The sequence below is a fragment of the Parasteatoda tepidariorum genome, chromosome 2 (genome assembly GCF_043381705.1).
Source record: "Parasteatoda tepidariorum isolate YZ-2023 chromosome 2, CAS_Ptep_4.0, whole genome shotgun sequence".
In the NCBI taxonomy this organism is placed as follows: Eukaryota; Metazoa; Arthropoda; class Arachnida; order Araneae; family Theridiidae; genus Parasteatoda; species Parasteatoda tepidariorum.
Window position 1 is genome coordinate 100,453,150 of NC_092205.1, and position 15,544 is coordinate 100,468,693.

Here is a 15,544-nt window from a genome sequence, read left to right on the forward strand (position 1 = left end):
TATTAAAATATATACCAAATGCGAGTTTGTTTTTATTCTACCTTTCACTCATTTTTAAGCATGATTATTTTTTTCGGAATAAATTGCTATTGCTCCCCCCTCCCTACAATACTACAATAATTTGTTCCGCCACTTTCATTTCTTATTCTCGTATAAGAGCACAATCGTTTGACTGAAAAGAAAGAAATTATTGTTATTTGTTTGTGACAAATGGCAACAGTTTCTTCTATCAGGGACATTTGTCCGTGATAAAGAAATTTAACAAAAGATCATTTGGAATGTAAAATTAGCGTCGTGTAGAAAGAAAAAAAAATGGTCATTCCAGGAACGGTAGGTAAAGATTAAAATAATAAGTGGCCGTGAAGGCTATCACATTACTCAAATAAATGTAAAAAGAATAATTCGGTGAATGAGAAAACGTTTTACAAAGCAGCCAAGCAAGTTTCGAGATGGATAAGCCATGACCCAATCAGGGCGCAAAAAAACGCGCCAAGGTTCGTTACGTTTCGTATTTCTTTTTATTTTATTGTAAAAAGGCGACGCAACTTTTCCGTCAGTCTTCCAAACGATACAATTTCACTCAAAACATTCGACGATTTAACTTCATTGTGAAACGAATATGAAAATGGTTCATTCGAACTTCCTGTTCCTGCTCCTCCTACCTCTCTGTTTCGCTCGAAAGATAGATTTTGAAGAGTGCGGTGAGTTCATAATTTTTAATCTTTTTATTTATTTTTTCCATGCAGAGGGGCACTGAAAAACGGGTAATTTGCTAATAACGTTATTTGTCCAAAACAACATAGGAAGAAAAAAAACATTTTTTATTGATGATAGTTCCTGTATACAGCGTTATTTATATTTTTACAAAAAAAATTGTTGCATACTTTCTCTTTAATACCACGAGAAAAACTTTTTATGGCGAATTCTGTCTCACCTCCAATAATTTTAAAGTTTAGGAAAAACTGTGTTTAGGTAAACGTAGAGAGCAGAGAAGGTGGACTAATGTGCTACTATGTAGCACGCGAGAAGTACATAATTAATTTTTTGTATTCATTTATACAACAACATTTTAAAACAACACTTTACATTTAAACAGCACTTTAAAAAAAGTGACGGCCATCATCTGCAGATTAAGAATAAGTACGAGTTAGGGCATTTTGACATAGTTCAGATTTTTTGGTTGACTATGTAGTGTGCCCTCAACTTTGAAAATGTTGACTACGTATTCGAATTAATAATTATAAAATATATATTAAAGAAATTGATAAATATATTATTTCAAATCAATACATATGTACGTATATTATTGAAATTGTATAAATTATTGAAAAAAACAAACTAAAAAATAAAATATAATCGCATTAAATAAGCACAATCTGGGGTATAATCATATTCTACCAGAAACATGCTTTTATAAAACTCGACATTCGTTGAATAAAATGTTTTTCATTCAGTAAAATGTTTTATTCAAATTTCTTTACTAAATTGCAAATAAATTATTAGACGACTAAACAAGAAAAATCGTATTTTATAATTTTAAGAGAAATAAAAAGATTAGCAATCGGTTATTAACGAAAAAAATATGAATGCAATTTTGCGCTACCCGCGCGTAGTCAAGTTAATCACATTTTAATATTAATCGCTTCATTTAAATATTTCTTCATTGTCGCCAAATTATTTGTTTAAAAATAATTAATTTTAATTTTTCTCAGCTTCTACGAAATAAAAACAGTTGAAAACTTAGATTTTTCAATTGAAAAATATGTAGATTAATATGATATATAAAAAATTCATACCTTGTAATTCAGCATCTTTTCATCCTGAATTTAATTAAATAATCAAAAATAATTATTAAAAATTATTTTTTGCATTAAATTATTTTTGGATAAATGAGTTTTATGAGTGGGTGCAATTTTTTTGAATTGCTTCATTAGTNATGATATATAAAAAATATATAAAAAATATGATATATATAAAATATAAATAATATGATATATTGTAATTCAGCATTTTTTCATCCTGAATTTAATTAAATAATCAAAAATAATTATTAAAAATTATTTTTTGCATTAAATTATTTTTGGATAAATGAGTTTTATGAGTGGGTGCAATTTTTTTGAATTGCTTAATTAGTTTTTAAAACATGATTAAAAACGCAGAAAAATGAAATTAACATTAAAGGGTCCATACTTTAAATCGCTCTCCTGGCCAAACTATGGGGACAACATTTCCCAGATTGTGGCTACCCCCCCATATATTGAGGATTAAGAATCCAAATATGAAAAAAAAAAATTTTTATTCAGAGAAAGTACATTTTTGTGTCCGATTTCGTTACTTAATTAATAATTAGCACTAAACAATTAGCGTATTTGAGGTCACCCCCCGAAATCATTAAGATTGGCACTTAGTACGTGAAAATCCGATCATTAGAACGAAAGTCATTCAGGGTGATATCTTTCTTTTCTCGACTGTGCATAAATCGTAAAGAGAGAACTCGAGCTAAATTGCGAATCATAAAAAATAAAAAATGCCGCAATAAATTTTCACAATGTTTGAGTTCTCACACGCTTGTGAACAGGTATTTATAATGAATTGAAAAAAAAAAGATCTGCCTTGTTATAAACTAAAATGTGAAACTTGTATCTTATTAAAATCAAGTTATATGACTTAGAAATAAATAGCATGGCTGATGAAGTTCAGCAATAGATGTCGCACTAAATAAGATTAAATGTACGTTGTTTTTTAATGTAATATTATGTTAAAATATGCAAAATGTTAAATAAATGTATTTTAAAAAGTAAGGCGCATATTTGGTGAAGCATTTTCATTAAGGCGAATAACTTATTTTAAATAGTGTTCATTTATATAGTTTTTTCTACTATAAAAATTAAAAACATCTGACACATTAATCGCCTTTATTTTATTTTATTAATTATAAAAGACATCCATTTTAAGATCTTTTACCTTATCTTATTAAAGTCAAATATTTTTAAAATACTGATTACATTCAATTTACATTTTAAGCAAGTTGAAGAGCCAACATAGTTGCATAATGTAATTCAATAGCTTGAAATAAAACTTGTGGTCTAAAGTGTCACTTAATAACTCCACCGCACTATTTTCATTTCTTTTAATTGCTTATGCATACTTATTGCATGGTGGCCAATTCATTGCAAATCAACTTCATTACATCTGAAATTAAATCTATCAATGAGTATAACATTTGGCACCTCTTTAAATATTGTGCAATAAAAAGTCATTCGCTAAAACTAAGGCTATCAACTGTCTGTCCAATTCAGGGGCTCTAGCTGAGACGGGGAATGTTGGGAAATATGTGTTTATTAGACTAACATTAATTATTATTCATTTTGCTTGCTTTTTTCATGGGTAACAATAAATTAAATAATTGATAACACGCATCCTCTCTATTAAATAATATCCAGACGATTAAACAATTAGACGCATCCAAACTAGCCCCATGACATGAACCTATGTGGATGCAAAAACAACTACAGCCGGACCCCATTTTAACGAACCTCTGTATACAGAATTATGCGATTTAGCGAATTTTATGAAGTTAATGAAGTAGATTTATAGGAACCAATGAATAGCGAATGAGAAGTGGATGATGATGGTTCTTAAGTGAAAACTTACTTTTTCTGATGCTTTGAAGAGTTTGGAAACAGTGAAGACTTACCTAATGCAGCAAGATGTAAATTTCTTCTCTTCATGACGTGAAAAGAAAGAACTTTTTAAAGTAAGAAATCAAGGAAATAAGCAACTCGGGAAAGGGTTTAAAATTTCAAATTAATCAGCGCGAAATCATTCGCTGTATTTTAAATTCCTGAATGAAAAGTGTAAGATTTCTATTTATTTTGTGTATAGGAGAGGTTTGAATACTTCATAGGGTGTCATTTTTTTTATATGTTACCCTCGATATTACGAATAATCCCCGATTTACCGAATAATATTTTCGGTTCCTATGAATTCGTTTAATTGGGGTCCACCGGTATTTATTATTTTTTAAAAAAAAAGAAGATTACTATAAAAGTATGCTTACAAAATAACTTAAGTATGCTTCAAAATTAAGATAAAATTTTCGAACTTTAATTATATATATATGTTCAAAACAATAATTAGAAAACCTTTTTTGGCAAATTTATGAGAACTGACTACACTAGCCCCCCCCCCCGTCTGCTTTATAAGGGTATTTTCCAAACACCTGAATACTTAGTGTTGCTTCTGAACATCAAAAGTATGATAATTGTACCTTGATTCAGAATTTTTTTTTCTGCATTTTTCACTATAAATTTTATGATTCCTATGAAATTGCTTTGAAACAAAAACGTATCAGAAGATCATGGAAAAAATTGTGTAGAACCTGCAATCAACAAACCTTCATCGGTCAATTGATCATAATATTTATTTAGTAACTCAAAAAGTCAAAATGAGGAAAAAATAAACACGCCACATAACTAAAATTTTCATTTGATGACTCTAAAATATCCAATTTCCTTAAAGACAATAAAGGTGACCTTCAACTTTAAATGCCTCCAAAGATAATATTAAAAATATCCCCAAATGAAATTTATACTCTGTGTTATAATATTTTAATTTATTTGTCTGATATGAAATGGTTTGCTTTTCAAACTAGCGGAACTTGTTTTATACAGAGAGTATAATTGAAGAGTTTCTCATAAAATGTGAAAACAAAGCATTCATTAGAAAAATAATAAGGCATAACTGAAAGAAATTATTATTCTGCATTCTTTATAATTAATTTCCTTCAGTTCGAAAAACATTCAAGGAGACTAAATTATAACCGAATGAATCAAAATTTAACAAGTTTACTTATCAGCATCCATCAAAAATAACCTCCCTGCGGTCCTTATTCTTGCAATAATTGCCGAATTTTCACTCACTCTATAACTCCCTGTCTTACCAAGCATTTTCTGTAGAATAGAAAAACGCAAGTGACACAAAATAATACCCGAATAATGCAAAGATATTGAGGTCGCGACAGGGATGGGTATCAAACCCCACCCAAAATGTCCGTTGATGGTGTTCAACCTGCTAAATCTGCTGCCTTTTAAAACCTCTCGTCTACATACAATACTTTACTCTATGTGAAAGAACTTTTCTTATCAAGAACTTGAATTCTTCCCACAGTTTCTCAGCCCAAAAGGCTTCTGTACCCCCCTCGCGACATTGTTACTACATTACAATTCAATGTATTCAAAGGTATTCCTTATCAAGTTTTCAATATCATTTGTTTGTCGTTAATTGTGTAGATTTAATTGTCAATTATCATATTGTTAATTGTAAAAAAGAATTCTTATATACAATCGGGTACTTGGCACTCCAAGAAGAAGACAATCTATATCCACACATGTGACCTATTACTTCAGCACCAGCTAATCTTTATCACCAAAATGGCGTATTAAAGTTAAGTTTTTCTTCATAGAATGGTAATTAGCGTTAAGTTAATTAAATACAGAACAGTATCGCACATCGAAATTCTTAAAATATAATTCTTTCCTATTTGCTCACGTATTTTAATTGTAATCGTGGTATAATTTTGTTTTGTGTACCTGGCAACTTTGATGCGTAATAAGTATATGTTCGACATGGCTTCGTGTCTGTCTTAGTGTAAATATATAGTGAAAGAATTGAAAACTTTGTAAAAGAATCTTTGAGAAAGAATATAGGCTGTGTTACTTAAGAGAATTGGTACTTAACAGTCCTGGTTTACTCGAAATAGAATGGAAAGAACAGTTGTTGACATAAACAAATACCACGTTTCAACAGCCAATCAGGATCGAGATAACCACAATTACGTCACTTGCAGGTATTCCATTATCGAAATGGGATGCCTGCAAGTGACTGCAGTGTGAGTTAACTTCATATATATCTCCCTATATGTCTCATAAAATAAAGCGACTGTTAATTGTTATATATATTGAAAGACTTCGTCACTAGTACGTTTTATGCGTTGTATTTTTGTTTATTCATTTTTATTTGTCGTCTTTTTTATTTCTATGCTTAAATTAATCTAAATAGCTTTTATGTTTATCATAATAGACCGAGTGAGCAACAATGGCTCAGGGGATCGAACGTTACACCTTCCAATGAGGTGAACTGGGTTTCAATCCTTGTGATGGCTGGTCGATGTGGGTTAGAGTCCCTTTATCGTCCGGCTAACCGTGGTCTTCCTCTCCATGTAACACAGATGTGGGTCAGTTCCTCCAAAAAAAGTTCACGTTGGAAAAATTTCTTCCGATACTTGACCCAGGAGTTCCCTTGTCTTCTGAATTGGGCTAAAAATTATAAAGCTGAGGAGTTGAACATTAGTAGTCGTAAACCGCAAAATTGGGTCGACTGATCAACGACGGCTATAAAATTTAAAATAAAATAAACTAAGCTTTTAGGAGACCGAAGTATTTCTTATCTGTTCCTTTTTCTCGTAAATAAAAATGGTGAAAGAAATGACTGATTCTTTTTCTTCTTTGTCGCAAAGTGTTACCCAAATTGTTTCCATTTTTTCTTAAAACTCAGTCTTTTGACCTTAAAAATACTAGCGGGATGTATCTTTTGAATGAGTTTCTCTGCATCAACAACATTACATTCAAGATTAATTTACGATTTTGGAACTCTTTTTCTTTATTCGAAGGATTCGATGCCGATTTTCCAAAAAACTACACACAGAAAGCAATGACATCGCTTATAATTTTTTTTAAACTTAATTGTCTTAAATCTGTCACATGATTGATTTTTTCAACTTTACGTATTGCCGTTGTACAATCAATATGTCACGTCAATATTAAAGGCGTGCTATATCTCAACCCATTTTGGGGGAAGTCACGTCGTCCATGTCAACCTTCATCCATGAAAAGGTACCTCACCATACAATAGAGTTAACATGTCTTATATACTAGTGAATTGAAATTACATTTTTTGTAGTGGTAGATACACTACAGTACTCCCCCACCAGAATTATATCTGTGATAGAATTCGATGAACGGGCACCTCCATTGCTGTTTTGTGAGAAGCCGGGAGAGCTGTATTAAGATCACCGTGCATTTTGAGTGGGGATCTTGAGAGCTGTATTAAGTTCACGGTCGTGGTCGCTCTTGTGTTGCCATTAGCAGTCGAGTGAATACTTTGTACGTTATGTGTGATTGAAACTGAGTAGCGACAGCAGGAGGAGGTGGATAATGTCGCAGTCACAAGTAGCAAGTCAACTGTTTAATGTGGACCGTCCATCGCAGTAGGCGTGTTCAAATCGTAGTGGGCGTTTCTGCCTAGGTAGGCGTGTTCACATCAAGTCCAAAGGTCACCCATTTGGGGGAAGCCTTATCTATGAAAAGGTAGAATCGAGTTGACTGTAGTGTATCTACCACTACACCAATATTTAAACAGCTCTGTAATTATGTTACTGTGAGGGTGGTTGTTGGCTTCCACCACTGAATGTTCACAGTTACATTGGCATATGTCCGAAACATATACAGTGCCACTGCCATGTATATATTTGTCCGGTATACCCTACACTGATGTTTCTTAAGGTTCAGTGAGAATTACCCAATATGCATTTAACCAGTACTCCGGTGTTTCTCCTAATCTATTCTCAGCAGATATAAATATAATAATATCAACGGATAAATTAATATAAAATATTTCGAACATTCACCTAAGAGACTATGTGATTGTTGACATTCACCGGTGAAAGTCGACATTCCTCTTGATTTCGGTCATTCAATGTAACATGCACTCGAATACTTTGCAATGCATTGTTTGTATTTGCACATTCTTTAAATAGAGAAAAAGGGTTTATGCTCAGATTATTATTTAAATTTCGTTATCCGCACGTATCACAACTAAAATCAGATCTTTTTGCAATTTTTTTTTCGTTCCCGGCCATTTTACTTCAGAAGTGTTTTCAAATCTTGTCCAGTATGCTAGAATAAAAAAATAAAATTATTAGTTATTAAAAAATTATAACAATGATTAATTATAACTATTCGGCAAAATATTTTAATTTTGTTTGGAAATCATGGAAGAAGGTAATTTTTTTTTTTATTTCGTAAATTTTTTTTCTTTAAACATTTATCGTAAATTTTAAAAGAAAAAAAAATACATAAATTTATATTTTTTATTTTATACATTTTCTCCCTACTGGTCCATATTTTGGGAAAGAATCAATAACAAAATTATCGTTATGAAAATCAACTCACTACCAAAATAAAACTTTATTCCCCCCAAAAAGCAGAATGTTGCTGAGTAACTTTTCCTGTATATTATGTATATATCCTGTATCACCATTACTTTTGTTCATTTTGTAGGTGGCACTGTGAAATCAGTTGATGTTGAACCATGTTCTTCCGAGCCTTGTGAAATTCCAAAAGGATCTGCCGCCATTATATCAGTTCATTGTGTTTCAAGTAAGCATATTTCTATTGACGTGTAGCATAGTTTCCTCCTCTTTGTTCGCGTATTTATTGCAAGAATAAACATTTAATTTGCAGCTGACATTTACACATTTTAATGACGTTTTTTTTTCCCCTCCAAATACTATCATTGTCATTCATGTTAATTGATATCAAAAAATAAATACTTTTCCCCGATTCCATTTAGAAACTTTAATCTTTGTCACTTATGTTAAATTTCTATGTTTGTAAAGGATAAATACGATGTTTTTTTTATCAAAGTGTATAATAAACATCCGCTTTTACAACCAGTTGTTAGACCATTTTAATTTCATAAAACTACAATCGCAGTGCGGATAATAAATGTATCAAAGCGGAAAATATATCACCTAAAATAACTTTTATTCTAATAATCGGATTTTCATAAACTAAGTATCAATCATAATAATGATTCGAAGGGGAGAAAATGGAACCTTCCAATGAGGCTAAGTGGGTTCGAATCTTAGCGATGACTGATCGATATGAGTTCCGCACCCGACCTGCACCGACCACAGTGCTGCCATGAAATATCCTCAGTGGTAGACGGTTACAGTCTCCTTGTCGTCAGACTAACCGTGAGAGGTTTTCGTGCATTTCCTCTTCATGTTACGCAAGTGCGGGTTAGTTCCCGCGAAAAGTCCTCCACGAAGGTAAATTACTCCCAATACTTGATTCAGAAGACTCCTTGTCTTCTGGATTGAGTTCAAAATGACAAGGCTGACGGAGTTGAACATGAGTAGTCGTTAACCCAAAAGAATGGGGTCGGTTGCTGAAAGACGGTTATATTTTAGATAATGGTTTTGCAAATGTGTATATATAGTACTGTCTCTACGAAACACCCTGTATTTATTGTCTATGATTTTAACAGTACTCAATTCCTATACTTCATTGTTGTTGCAGATGTGAATAGTGAGAAACTGAGACTGTCTGTATGGGCTGACCTTGCTGGTATTGAATTACCCTATCCAGGAATGAAGAGAGATGCCTGCAAAGGAAAGAACTTGACCTGTCCCATCACACACAACCAAGATTTGCACTACACACAGAAATTCGAAGTCAAAAAATTCTTCCCAAACGTATGTTTTTCCCTTTCTTTCTTACAATAGAGAGATTTAGCACTTCCATATAATATACGTATGTTCTGAGCTAACTGCCATCCCCACAGAAAAGGTTCTTTATACGCTTTTTCACTCAATTCAACACACATATGTTAGCGTGTACATGTGCAGTAACCGAGAGCTGTACCGTTTCATCTAAAGAGATTTGTCACTTTCTCATACCAATTCTATTAAACAATCTCGGCTCTCTTCAGAGCTTGCGCAGGGCATACTTACGTGAACAAGCTGATGAGTGATTTGGGAAAGTGCTATGATAAATATAGTTCGTTCACCAGGAGTTGGCACTTGGCTCCCCCTCCTCGGGCGGATATTTCATTTCAGCGCTGGAGTAAGAGCAGAAACGTCACCGCACTTGAAATTGAGACAACCCTTAATGAGCTCCAAACGAAGACAGCTAATTATTTTTCATTCACTTACTTCGCTTTATCATCTGCTATTATACCTTTCGTTACTCTAGCTTATTAAATATATTGCAGCAAAATGTCTCAAAAAAGACAAACTATTCACTCAAAAGAGAAAAACATTATACAATTTATGAAATATTTAATGTTAAAAAAATTGTACATAAAGATTGCTAAATAAATTGCCGAATAGCAACTTTGTTCAGGATTGTTCACATCCTTCTCTCAAAAATAGCGAAATAGTATCGTCGGATACCACGTGATGAAGGCGGAGCCAAGTGCCAACTCTTGGTGAAGGAACTATAGATTTACCACTTTCTCACACCACCCCGCCTGTTCACCCGTATGGGCAGCGTTGTTCTATCTCGGCTCTCTACAGTGATGGCACAAAACGAGTTGGATGATTCGAGTAAGTGATGCGTCTCTCAGGCAGAAATTTCGTACACAGTATTCAGCATGTTCACGTACGTACAGTCATCAGTTTTCTCATTGTGTTCCGATATATACTAATGGCTCAAAATCTCCTAGCTGTGATGTCATCATTGTTGACGTCGCGTACAGCTACCGAATTCCTGAAATTTGCTCCGTCTTCACTGCTGAAGCTGTTGCTATTTTTGCGATTGTATGACAAAAATATTTATTTAGCTGTTGCTGTTTTGAGCCAAGTAGAAAAGTTTCTCTGTGATACTCATCCAATTTTAACCACGCTTCAAAAGAATGGCTTTGAGATTTTATTTGGCAGGGTACCGAGTCATGTTGTTATTCCAGGGAATGACCTATCAGCTGCACGATCTGCCACATTTGCTTTAACATTTTCCATACCTTTCTCTGATGTAAAACTGCATATTCGGAAATTTGTGACATCATTGTGACAACAACAGCGGGATCTCAAAGTTTTTAACAAATTGCATAGCATTTTAACCGATTCAGGCCATTTGTCAGTACTGTTCTTGCGTAGTGCTGTCTTCAAACTGGTCATACCCGGTTAACCACTTACTGTTTGGAGAGCCTCCTCCTCTATGCAGTGCCTGTAACTCTCGATTCATCACATTTTAATAATATATCCATGTTTTGACCAACTTCGATTAACGGTTTTTGGGAGTTCTATTTTATGCATGCATTATTTGTTAGATGATATTCACCATCCTAATATTTTTGCGTATTTACGTGCTGTTGGTGTTTTTAACTGTATATAAATGTTTTAATGCATCTGCAATTTTATTCACTTTAGAAAACAACTTATTTTATTTACTTCGTGTATTTTATATCGTATTCATCTGATTTCATTCCTACCCTTTTATGTGATTTTATTTCATACCTTTTATCTGATTCTATATACCAACTTATACCATTTTATCAAGAATAATTGTACGACCAATAAAGTGGTGCATGTACTTTGCCTTTGGCGTATTGTTTGGCGCAGCATGTCGTCTTTTGGACTTTGTGCCACTAAACCCTACGTTCAATTCAATTCGAACGTACAATCCCTGGCCAAATTATTTGACCCACTTTAATATTCTATATAAAATCTTAATTATCAGGCAATAGCTTTATTGTTTTTACGAGATTGAAACCGGTTTGCACTTGTTTAGTCACAGTGTCGTTGGATGCAATACGAATCTCTGTAAAGTCACAATTTTGGGGAACAAAATTATGAATAAGACTTACTTCATTTAAAAATTGTTGCCACAATTATTTTAGTTTGTAACTAGACGCTTTAAGCTACCATCTTAGATTTCTTTAAACATGTAGAATTTTAAATTCGATTGATTGACTAACTTTCTGGAGAAAAAAAAATTAGCCTTAATTGAAGCTTAAAAAATAATAGAGAAAAAAAAACTCCATTTCAATCGGTGCAACCGTTTATAAGTTATTAATGGATGTTGAATCCGAAACAATGCGATTTCAAACAATAGGGTTTTGTTTTTTCAACATTGTTCTTATTTTGGTCACATTCAATTATTTAAAATAACATTTTTTTAAAAAAAGAATGCGAATTGGTGCACCTGTTCTCTAACGTCATTAGCGAACAATAACAATACTTAAAATAACTGTTATATTATATTTTCATGTACACAGCCAGAAATTTTAAATATTTCCTCAGTTCCTTATTTGTTGTAACAGAGAATCAAATTCTACACTTCAAATTACCTTTTCGTTAGTTTCGTTGTAATTAATCAGTTAATGACAATTTTCAAGCACTTTTAGTGATATTTAATTTAAAACGCTTAGAAAGATTTTTTTTTTTTTTTTTTTTACGAAACACTGGAAAAATTTACATTCAGTTGTTATTTGTTCTACACTAGAAGGCATTTCGTATTACTGACTACAGTAGGCTTTTACTACAAATTTTACAGTTAATAATTTTCGAACTCTATTTATCAAATATCAATATTTTTTTCATTTCATCGTACTCCCTGTACATTTTTCTATAACCCTTTATAATTTCAAGTTTCTAATACTTATAATGTTTTCACTGCGAAACAAAATAATGCAGAGGGGAAAATATTCATTTTTTCAATAAGCACGTGTATGTTTGAAGAAACAACAATCAGTTTTCCGAATGTTCAAAAGTGTACTTTTCGGTAATTGTTTTTCTTCAGTTCCTATTATTAGTTCACATTCTCCCTATATCTTGTTCAAATTTTGAACCGTTCATAAGATACTTTTTATTCATCCACTCGAGTTCAAATACGTTTTTTCTTTATCCATTGGCAAAATGGGTCTTGGTTTGGGTCTGATGGCGTGCACACACTTTTCAACTGTGTTCAACAGTAAACAGTGCATCGTCATTGCATGCGTTGCTATGACGACCGCTGCTGTTTTTATTTTTGTTTTCACTAGCAGGCATTTTTAATGCATTTACATAATGATAGTTTAAAGTATTTTTATATTATTTTTATTATGAGTATGACTTATAATGAATGGCTTGACTCTGATTTCAATATAAATATGAATGCTAAAGAAGGAAAAGTATTTTGTGAAACACGTATACATTGGCAAGGATATGAAAATCAATCCGACGACAAACATCAATGGAGACAGTTTTTGCAATCCATGATGTTGTGGACTGAGTCAATCCTGAGAAAGAATTTGACCCATGGGTCATCAGTGATCGTAATAAAGATGATCACAACTTTTTTTGTTGATTTTTCTTCTTTTTTTTTTTCTTTTTTTTAAATTTTTCTTCGGATTTCGCTTTGATTTTTTTATTTAAACTTGCAGTGAAGGACACTTGATGTTAATAGAGTTTATTTTAATATTAATTTCTGTTGACCTAAGTAGGAACTGCCTTTATTTTTTATGTTACTTGTTTTTTTTTGTAATGATATGTGATTGTTTGGACAGGTTCAGACAAAAGCCAGGTTCAACCTGAAGACCAACGATGATCAGGATAAGGACATCTGTTGCTTCCGAGCTCCCGTCAAAGTTGTCAACGCTAAAGAATAAAAAAAAAAGCACACAAATTTTGTCATTAAGTTATTATTTCTCCCTGCGACTTCACTGATAATAATTGAGTTCATAATTTGTATTTCTGTAAATATGAGATTAAAATAAATGTTTCACTTCAGTCATGACTCAATAATTTGTATATACTAAACTGATTTCTAATATGTATCCATTAAATTATAATGAATTAAAAATATTTTTTCAGTAAAAAGATTAAGAGAAAAAATTTATCGTTTTTTTCTTCTTGTAGTGTATCTACCACTGCTACATGAGTGACCACGACCGTGAACTTCATATAGCTCTCGCGTTCAGCACTCAAAAGTACGGTGATCTTAATACAGCACTCCCGGCTTCTCACGAAACAGCAATGAATCAACTAGTGGTATTCGCTCATAGAATTCTATCACAGATATAATTCTGATGGGAGTACTGTAGTGTGTCTACCACTACAAAAATATAATTCCAGTCCACTAGTATATAAGACATGTTAACTCGATTCTCTGTTGGGGTAACTTAGGGTTGGGAAGGTTGACATGGTCGAATAATACTATCCCCATACTTTTTATATCTATTTTCCAGGTTATAGGAAAATAAGCGACAAAGATATAAAATATGAAAATGCTTAGTTTAATAATAATAATAAAAAAACTGTCTTGTTATATATTGTTTAAACATATACTGGTTAAGATATATATTTTTAAAATCATTATCAAAAATCAATTAAACAAAAAAATGCCCATTAGGGGTCACAAATTTATATTTAATGGTAGAAAATAATACCACCAAAATCTGTCGAATTACTAGTAAAGAAGATGAGACCAAAAATGAGAAGAAAAAAAATAGTTTAATTACCTGATAAAACTTATTCATTCAAAGACTATAAAATCATTTCAAAAGAATTAATGGCTTGCTTTATAGAAACTTTTTTAACAAAATTTTGGGGAATTTCTCGACCGTAAATTATGTTGAATGAACGAAGAAATTTCGTCTACACTTTCTTAATTTCCCGTGGTTCATACAAACCTTAGAAAACCGGCTTATAAATCGGCCGCTAGGAATGAATTATTTTGTTGTGTATCATTTAAAAGAATCTTTTAAAGACATGTGATAATTTATATGCAATGACAAAAATCTTCTTTAAAGTTTGAAGTGAAAAAGATGAAGAGTAGTTTGTAAGATGGCTATTTTATGTTTTCTAAAAAGAAATATTGCCCATTTTGAAAAGTGAAAAAGGCTTTAAAACTCTTTTTCTATCACATTCTATAATTATTATTTTTGGAATAATTTGCTAGACATCTTCATTCTCATCGTTTGCATTTTAATTTCGACATTACTTAAGATAGATAAACCCACGGAAGTATGTATCTCTTTCATTTTGCTTTAATCTTGTTTAATACCTCCATCTTATATACTTAATTTTTTTGCTGTACTTTAAATACATTAGAGGCTACTATTATGGGAAAGAAAACCAGAGAAAAACTTAAAAATCATTCTAAAAGTACGATATTTAGGCGAATGCTTGACATGTTGGCATTTTAATAAAATGATCGATTTTTTTTTTTTTTTTTGTATAATATGAAAGCAGTTTGGCAGGGTTGATTATCACCCAAAACCGGGAAAAATACGAGAATTTTTTTGAACATTTCGGGATTTGAGGTAGGTAGGTACTTTATTTACGTCGTACTAGAGCTGCACAGTGGGCTATTGGCGACTGTCTGGGAAACATTCCTGTTGATGGTCCGAAGACATGCCATAACAATTTTGATCCTCTGAATCGAACAGTAGTGTGTATCAAACAGAAGCGTTTATAAACGTACGGTAAAAATAAACTTTATAAATCAAGATTAAAAATTTGATACTTTTTAAAAATTCTTACACACATACATAAGCCGGCTTGTATGTTCATTAGAAAGATAGGTTATGTGATATAAAAACTTTGAATGTTGATCCCTTTGTCGTCGAAGTTTTTCTTCGGGGAAGGAATCTGTGCTGGATTTTTACTTCTTTGCTACCCCTTAAGTCCCTTGTAAAACTTCATCAAGCTGAACGGTACTAGAAAATTGAATTGATTTGATTAATTTATTCTCATGTCGGTTTGCATACTCAATAAAAT

At 32.2% G+C, this 15,544-nt stretch overlaps 1 protein-coding gene across 1 annotated transcript; it reads left to right on the plus strand.

Annotated features, from left to right (window-relative positions):
• The first annotated feature begins 412 nt into the window (after window positions 1-412).
• Window positions 413-13,552, plus strand: LOC107438265 (NPC intracellular cholesterol transporter 2). Its single transcript, XM_016050501.4, has 4 exons — window positions 413-701; window positions 8,340-8,438; window positions 9,363-9,538; window positions 13,330-13,552. The coding sequence occupies exons 1-4, from the start codon at window positions 620-622 to the stop codon at window positions 13,429-13,431; spliced, it is 459 nt and encodes a 152-aa protein (XP_015905987.2). The 5' UTR covers window positions 413-619; the 3' UTR covers window positions 13,432-13,552.
• Window positions 13,553-15,544: the final 1,992 nt, after the last annotated feature.